Raw genomic sequence first — 9,271 nt, forward strand, 5'->3', positions numbered from 1 at the left:
ATGACTCTGTGTGCATAGAAGAATTATAGGCAGAGATTTATTGCGTCTTGCTCTGGTGATTTCACAGTTGCATTAGATGGAAAGGGGGAGCGAATTTTTTGGGGAAGAAGCAGAGGCTTAGCACACACCCATGTGCTTGCCATGTATAGTCATGCACAGTATTTAGAAGCCACTGGGGTTTTCAGGTTTAAGTCTGTAATGCAAATACATTCAGCATCACTAAGGCTGGTTGCCCTTGGTGGAGTGTAGGCAGTCACAGAGAATGCACATGGTGGTGGTCTGAAAAAAAAACAGTTTGTACACGTGCAATTAAATAAATCAAAAATAGTGGTTTCATAATGTGTCAGTCTGTAAAAGTGATTTTCACTCGGCCCGAAAAAAAAAGAGCAGTAAGTGTGCTTTCAAAATGGCAAAGAAATTTCGTTTTGGGACTAATGTGAAAACATGACTCTGTGTGCATAGAGGAATTATAGGCAGAGATTTATTGCGTCTTGCTCTGGTGATTTCACAGTTGCATTAGATGGAAAGGGGGAGCGAATTTTTGGGGGAAGAAGCAGAGGCTTAGCACACACCCATGTGCTTGCTGTGTATAGTCATGCACAGTATTTAGAAGCCAGTGGGGTTTTCAGGTTTCAGTCTGTAATGCAAATACATTGAGCTTCACTAAGGCTGGTTGCCCTTGGTGGAGTGTAGCACTGTGGACATGGGCTTTTTAATAAATCTGAAAAGTGGTTTCATAATGTGACAGTTTGTAAAAGAGATTTTCACTTGCCCAAAAAAAAGAGCAGTTTGTGTGCATTCAAATTGGCAAAGAAATTTTGTTTTATGACTATTGTGAAAACAAATGTAGTAATATATTTAAATACAATAAAGGATTTTTTTTTTAGTTTTTTTCAGGTATTGCTGAAGAACAGTGAACAAAATTTAAGATGCCTACAAAATCTCGAGCTCAAAAAACGCTAAAAAAAAAACTATATTTGAAGACAACTGGAGGACCAAAGTTAGTAGAAGATGCTCATGTTGGGAAAAAGAAAAAATCTTCTGGAAAAAAAAGGTACGCGCACCGTACGCGTACGGTAAAAAAAAAAAAAAAAGGTTTTAAAAAACATATGTAAAAAAAAGATGAAAGATAAGGTTGGCTCTTAAAAGAACCGTTGTGTTCATGCAGGGACAGAGGAAAGGAAGCATGGGAAAATCATTCAAAGCTACAAATGTGCTGATCTATTTTGTTGTTCACTAGGGAAACACTGGTCTCCCTATGACAAATTAGACCTTTACAAAATGTGCAATGAATATCAACCTTCCGAAATCGAAGGTTCATTTCCAGAGGGCCAGCAAAAGGAGATTCTCCCCCCACAGATGAAGGGCTCACCTGACCTGCAGAAGAAGGAGTCAGCCCTGCAGATGATGGTCCAGGCTGAGCTGCTGTGGATGTACTGGCTCGTCTTTCTGAAGAGTTACCTCCAAAAAGATGACCATGTGTCCTTCCGTGTACATCCTGGAGGTGCCTCTTCATGGTGTGATTCCCAAAGGAATACTTCCTGTTAGGATTACCTCTAGAAAGTACACGCTTACACAGACAGCAAGTAACTAAGGGTGCATTCACCTTTTGCTGGCCTTCTGGAAAAGTAAAATAATCCCAAACATAAGAAGGCTTTTGTTTCCTCGATCTCTGCCTCAAGACAGTGCTGCTGGTGCTAGGCTCACTCTCAGAAGAGCTCTGCTGTTCTGCCATCGTATCCCAAAGACAAACCAGCTCCTTCTCCCAAGGGATCACAAGCAGAAATGAGGGGAATGGGTGTGGTGTAGGAGAGTTCTAGAACTGAAAGTAGTTTCAACCAATCAAAAGTTGTGTTTCATGATCACATGACCTACCGTACGCTTACGGTACGCTTACGGTACGCTTACGGCAAAAAGTACGCGTGCGCGTAAAAAAGACACGCGCTTCCGCGCATGCGCATAACAGTCACTCCCCGGCACTTCCGCGTAACGTGCGCGTGTGGCGTAAGCGCGCACGCGTCCCACGCGCAGTACGCGCGGCTACGCAAATTGCGTAACTATACGCAAGCAGCGTAGATAGATTACGGACGTTGCGTAAACCGTACGCTTACCGTGAGCTTACGGTACGCGTACTAAAAAAAAAAAAAAAAAATTTTACATGTTTATTTTAAAAAATATATTAAAAAAAAATATTTAAGGATTTTAAAAATTTAAGCATAGTCTTTATAAAATGAAAGAAAATTAAATTAAAAATATGTTTGAAAAAAATGAAGAATAAAAAAAAAAATTAGCATTTAAAAAACCTTGCAAATTCACTGAAAAAACCATGGGTTACACACACGTTATAGTTAGGAATTAGCATTTAAAAAACCTTGCAAATTCACTGAAAAAAACCATGGGTTTCACACACGTTATAGTTAGGAATTAGCATTTAAAAAACCTTAGAAATTCACTGAAAAAACCATAGGTTTCACACACGTTATAGTTAGGAATTAGCATTTAAAAAACCTTAGAAATTCAGTGAAAAAACCATAGGTTTCACACATGTTATAGTTAGCTGGACATTTTACTCGTAAAAAACCAATGAAATTGCCCCGTTATAGTTAGTTCAGCTAACTATAACTCACGCGCCCGCAATGCACTGCTGATGACGTCACATATTACATCACTCATGACATGGTCAGTGACATCACTCATGACATCACTGATGACATCTCAAATGACATCACTGATGACCTCACTGATGACATCATCCTTGTGATAGAGTGGCAGACCTCCTCTCACCTTAATATAAGCTTTGATACACACATTCAAAAATAGAGACTAAAATTTTCAAAACAATGGACATACCAATACCAGTTACAACAACCTCTTCAGTAATTCTAAGATCCACATACACATCCACTCATTCACCAACAGTCCTATACAGTCACTCATACATGTACTCACTCATCATATGTACTCATACACCTATACATCCTGTTACATAATGCCACTCATCCATAGAGTTACTCACACACATAGTCACTCATGCTAATAAAGAATCAAACATACATTCACCTGCATATACAGTTATACACACACCACCACACTTACTTCTACGGAAACTTACACATACTTAGTCTTTTAAACAATCACTTATAGAAACACATACTTATTCATACAGGAACTCTTTCAATCTGTCCCTCTCACATATACTCACATATATACACCAATAGTCACATATACTAGTTTAAAACATATGTAGTTACTCCTGAAGACACTATTGGGACAGTCATTCACTCACTAACACACCCATACACACTCATCCACCCATACAGTCCTGCACACATGCTGTCTTCAACACATACAAACAGTGAGTCACTCATTCATGCACCTATGCACTACGTAATACCCCCCACCGAACCATACAGACACTCAGACTGATACTCAAAAAAACAACTACTAACCTATATAGACACCCATGTAGCTACTCACCAACCCATGCAGCCACTTATACACAAAGTGAGAGATACACTTAATCAGTCAGTTACACAATCAATTTTTTAAAAACAAATCATCCATTTAGACACTTATATACCCATTTATTCTTCCATCGACCTTGAGATATACATATATAAAACATATTTAATTTTCAGAAAAACACACATTCACTGGATGATGTCATCAGTGAGGTCATCAGTGATGTCATTTGAGATGTCATCAGTGATGTCATGAGTGATGTCACTGACCATGTCATGAGTGATGTAATATGTGACGTCATCAGCAGTGCATTGCGGGCGCGTGAGTTATAGTTAGCTGAACTAACTATAACGGGGCAATTTCATTGGTTTTTTACGAGTAAAATGTCCAGCTAACTATAACATGTGTGAAACCTATGGTTTTTTCACTGAATTTCTAAGGTTTTTTAAATGCTAATTCCTAACTATAACGTGTGTGAAACCTATGGTTTTTTCAGTGAATATATATATATATATATATATATATATATATATATATGCCATACTTCTGTCAAATTGGGTTTGGGGGACAGGCACAGTGAGAGAGGGGATGTGTTAAGCACTGAATGTTGTGATGGTCTGTCAAGTTTCCTTCTTAACTGCAGAGAAAGGGCAATTCCTTCCAGTAGCCACGGTGCATCCATCCCTGTCTACTTAAAAGCACACAACAAAAATGTAGGTGTCTCCACAAGAAGGCCCAGTTGTGAGAAAAAGTCACTAACAGCAAATAGAAAACCTTGGCAATCTTGTCACTCTTTAATGAAGATGAGGATTAATGCAGAATTAGAAAAGCAATGTATCAAGCTCTCACTGACATCTGGGAAAAGAAAAGAGCCAAGCATGGACATCCAGAAGAAGATCTGAAAGGGATTCAAGCAGAAACAAGCAAAAATCAGGAACAACAATAGTAGTAAATGGATGATCAAAGGAAATGAAGGGAACAAATTTGTTGCAATGCATCCATCCTCCTTAATGCCATCATTAAAACGGTAAAGCAAAAGACACACAATTGATGGACGGAATGCAGAACAAGTCAAAAGATTCACCCCCAGTCAAGAGATCTGGGTTAAATACATCATTCTTTTGCTCACCATGCCACCCCAGTTTAGATCTGGCTATATGTAAATCAGTCTTGACCCTGTGCCTCATGGGAACAGTCCAGCCCGACCTGCTAAGCCAGGTCCTCCCTGAACCAGAAACAAGCATCCTAGGACCGGTTTCAGGGTTTCACCCCTCTTCAGCCAGGATAGCTTGATTCCAGTGGCACAGTGAGCCCAGGACTCACGTCTGAGCATACCTGGCACACTTAGGGCGAGAAAACAAAAGACACACAATTGATGGACGGAATGCAGAACAAATAAAAACATTCACCACCAGTCAAGAGATCCGTTCGGGCTGGTCTGTTCCCAGTGAGCACTGGGACAAGACTGATTTGCATATGGCTGGGTCCAAACTGGAATGGCATGGTGAGCAAAAAAACGATGGATTTAGGCCCAGATCTCTGTACTGGGGTGAATGTATGACATTTTTCTGCATTCTGTCCATCAATAGTTCTTTTTGCATTTGTCACCCCGAGTGGTATGGGTATGCTCAGATGTGAGTCCCGTGCTCTCCATGCCACTGGAATCAAGCTATCCTGGCTGAAGAGGGGTGAAACCCCGAAACCGGTCCTAGGATGCTTGTTTCCAGTCCAGGGAGGACCTGGCCTGGCAGTTCGGGCTGGACTGTTCCCCATGGGCACAGGGTCAAGACTGATTTGCATATGGCTGGGTCCAAACTGGAATGGCATGGTGAGCAAAAAAACGATGGATTTAGGCCCAGATCTCTGTACTGGGGTGAATGTATGACATTGTTCTGCATTCTGTCCATCAATAGTTCTTTTTGCATTTGTCACCCCGAGTGGGATAGGTTTGCTCAGACGTGAGTTCCGTGCTCTCCATGCCGCTGGAATCAAGCTATCCTGGCTGAAGAGGGGTGAAACCCGGAAACCAGTCCTAGGATTCTTGCTTCCAGTCCAGGGAGGACCTGGCCTGGCAGTTCGGGCTGGACTGTTCCCAGTGGGAACAGGGTCAAGACTGATTTGCATATGGCTGGGTCCAAACTGGAATGGTATGGTGAGGAAAAAAACAATGGATTTAGGCCCAGATCTCTGTACTGGGGTGAATGTATTACATTGTTCTGCATTCTGTCCATCAATAGTTCTTTTTGCATTTGTCACCCCGAGTAGGATGGGTATTCTCAGACGTGAGTCCCGTGCTCTCCATGCCACTGGAAGCAAGCTATCCTGGCTGAAGAGGGGTGAAACCCCGAAACCGGTCCTAGGATGCTTGTTTCCAGTCCATGGAGGACCTGGCCTGGCAGTTCGGGCTGGACTGTTCCCAGTGGGCACAGGGTCAAGAATGATTTGCATATGGCTGGGTCCAAACTGGAATGGCCTGGTGAGCAAAAAACGATGGATTTAGGCCCAGATCTCTGTACTGGGGTGAATGTATGACATTGTTCTGCATTCTGTCCATCAATAGTTATTGTTGCATTTGTCACCCCAAGTGGGATGGGTATGCTCAGACGTGAGTCCCATGCTCTCCATGCCACTGGAATCAAGCTATCCTGGCTGAAAAGGGGTGAAACCCTGAAACCGGTCCTAGTATGCTTGTTTTTAGTCCAGGGAGGACCTGGCCTGGCAGTTCGGGCTGGACTGTTCCCAGTGGGCACAGGGTCAAGACTGATATGGCTGGGCCCAAACTGGAATGGCATGGTGTGCAAAAAAACGATGGATTTAGGCCCAGATCTCTGTACTGGGGTGAATGTATGACATTGTTCTGCATTCTGTCTATCAATAGTTCCTTTTGCATGATTAAAACGGTAACAGACGCCACAGGAATACTCAACTTTATCTTGGATTGGGCACCTCAGGCATACATCTCTTGACAGGCCATCATCTTTGAAAGGGCAATTCCTGGGCCTTTCACCATACCCATGTTACCTTTGATTTCAAACCTAAGGCAGAAATGTCTATACAGACCCTAGGCAGGATGACAATCGCCATTTTAAAACTTGCCTCAGTGATCTGGCTGAAGCGAGTGTCTTTCAGATGTCGACTATCACATTTCAGTTTTAGTAGGTACTCCTAAGTTTAAGGGGGTGGGAAAGGCTGCTAGACGTTCAGCCCACACCAAAGGTCTGCAGAAAGACAACTATCGACCTTGATAAACGTGTTTCTACTCCTCCTGGCACACACTTCCTAAATTCACTAACCAAAGTCCAACATTTTTAATAGAAGTGGCAATAATGTTTCCACCTACAATCTACCAACCCTTGAAATCTAGATATTTTAGAAACAGTGGAAAATATATTTGCCTACATTTTTGTTGTTTCCATATGTTGAAGCAAAATAAACTGATTTGTTTACAATATATTGTCATGGTGTATTTTGTATTAAATGTTCCAAGTATATAAAAATACAAATGAATAACGAATAAGAGAACAGGAAGTCATGACTGTGCAGGATGTCTGGGTGAAAAAGAGAGAAATGAATTGCTTCACTCTGCATCTCCCTCTTACCCATAATTGTATTCTGCTTATGTTTTTTGTGTGTAGGTAGTTTCTGAATGGATGCTAAGAACATAACAGTTACACAAGAGTTTGTTTTACTGGGATTTCCAGAAGGAGGTCATTTCCTGTCTATCTTCCTCCTACTTCTTTACCTCATGATTCTGATGGGAAATCTGGCAATATTTACCATCATACAGATGGATTCTCACCTGCATATGCCAATGTATTTCTTCCTGAGCCACTTGTCCCAGTTGGATATCTGCTACTCTTCCGTTACACTCCCTTCAATGCTGGGAAACGCCATGACTGGAAACAGAAGGATCTCCTTTGGGGGGTGTATGGCCCAGCTCTACTTCTTTGTGTCCCTGGGAGGAGCTGAGTGCCTGCTGCTGGCAGCAATGGCATATGACCGCTATGTGGCCATTTGTAATCCACTGCGGTATGCCAGCATCATAAGCCAGCATCTCTGTGTGGAACTGACGGCTGCCTCCTGGCTGGGTGGCTTTCTGAACTCCATCTTGCACACAGCAATGACGTCGCAGCTGCCTTTTTGCAATGCCACTGGCATAAATCACTTCTTCTGCGATGTGCCGCCACTCATACATCTTTCCTGCTCCAAAAGCCACACCAGCCAAAACCTGCTCTACATTGTGAGTGTCTTTCTAGGGATGAGCCCTTTTCTCTTTGTGTTAGTGTCCTATGTCCGCATCATTTCCTCTATTCTCAGAATCAGCTCAGCTCGAGGGAGACGTAAGGCTTTCTCGACCTGCTCTGCTCACCTCATAGTTGTGAGTGTGTTCTACACAACCGCAAACTTCAATTACATTGGGCCTGGCCCCGGGAACTCCTTTGATATTGTGCGCCTCTCCAACATGCTCTACAGCATCATGACCCCTCTGCTTAACCCTGTAATCTACTGCCTAAGGAACAAAGAGGTGAAAGGAGCATTCAAGAAATTGATGACCTCAAAGCACTTTTCTCTGCAGGTGTGACAATTGTGGATGGGGCTGTCAGCAAGTATAGCCTGATGTCTTTTAAAGGATTATAATTCAAATGCATGTGGGGTACACACAAAGAAAAATGTGCACTGTAGTGTTTCATAGACAAGAGTAAATATCCTCCGTTAACCACGCACCACACAAAATGACATAGTTCTTCATTGAGGCATTTCCCTATCACAAAAAAAGCAGAAGCGCCAACATTCAGAATACATGTGTTCACTGATGAAAGCTTTTATTTCTATCATCAACGGCTCATATGAGATGAGACAAGTTTTGCCAAACCTCTGTATGGGGCAATGAGCCCGCTATTGTAAAATGTTCACCTTTACTTTCCATTTATTGTCAAGATATGCAAACCATAGCGTGTGGGCAGTTGCAGGACCAGTTGGAACATCAAAGACTCGTGGAATGCAAGCAGTTTAGCATTTGCTCTGAGCATGGAACCAAATTAGCACTACTGGACATTACAGAACATGCAATATGGACTACAGCAGAAAGGCTATCTTAATGCTACTCAACTCAATATTAGTGAGCATCAGACTATGGCTCACCAATATTGGCCTCAAATCCCTTCCCAGTGCTGACCTTAACACACACAACAATTTAATGAAAGATGATCTGTACTTTCAAAAAAGTCTTTCAAGACATATTTACACGCATAGAACTATTGGATCTCTTAAAATAAGGACTCTTAGGCGCTGGGGCCAAATCCTGAAATGAACTTCTCATTGTGCTTCAAGATGAGAACAATAGCTAAATGTTGAGATAGTGTACGCATTATTCATATCTGCAAATCAGTCATAAATGGAGCTGTGGCAGCAAGCACTGGTAAGATTGTCTTAAACTTATCTCGATATTAGTGTTTTGAAGCTGCCCATAGGGGATTTGCCCACACGCATGGATGTTGCCACATGAATGATGTGTGGAGCCTCATAAAAACATAACAGGATATATCATCTAAAAAAAGCAATTCCTTAAACCTGACTATGGGCCTGAATTAGAGTTTGGCGGACCGAGTTACTCTGTCACAAACTTGACGGATATCCCGTCCACCGTATTACAAGTGCATTAAATCCTATGGCACTTGCAATACGGTGGACGGGATATCTGTCACGTTTGTGATGGAGTATCCTATCTGCAAAACTCTAAATAAAGCTGTTAGGACCTGCCTTAGATCTTGGCCAATGGTTTACTCCGTCACAACGGTGATGGATATCC

General features: G+C 42.1%; 1 protein-coding gene across 1 annotated transcript; it reads left to right on the top strand.

The window, feature by feature from the left end:
* The first annotated feature begins 7,108 nt into the window (after positions 1-7,108).
* LOC146809811 (olfactory receptor 5V1-like) lies at positions 7,109-8,044 on the top strand. Its single transcript, XM_085614905.1, has one exon. The coding sequence runs from the start codon at positions 7,109-7,111 to the stop codon at positions 8,042-8,044; it is 936 nt and encodes a 311-aa protein (XP_085471031.1).
* The last annotated feature ends 1,227 nt before the right edge of the window (positions 8,045-9,271 follow it).

Source organism: Triturus cristatus, chromosome 7 (assembly GCF_964204655.1).
Source record: "Triturus cristatus chromosome 7, aTriCri1.1, whole genome shotgun sequence".
In the NCBI taxonomy this organism is placed as follows: domain Eukaryota; kingdom Metazoa; phylum Chordata; class Amphibia; order Caudata; family Salamandridae; genus Triturus; species Triturus cristatus.

Excerpts from the sequence above, each read along its gene's own strand:
- LOC146809811 (XM_085614905.1), top strand. The coding sequence starts at position 7,109 with ATGGATGCTAAGAACATAACAGTTACACAAGAGTTTGTTTTACTGGGA.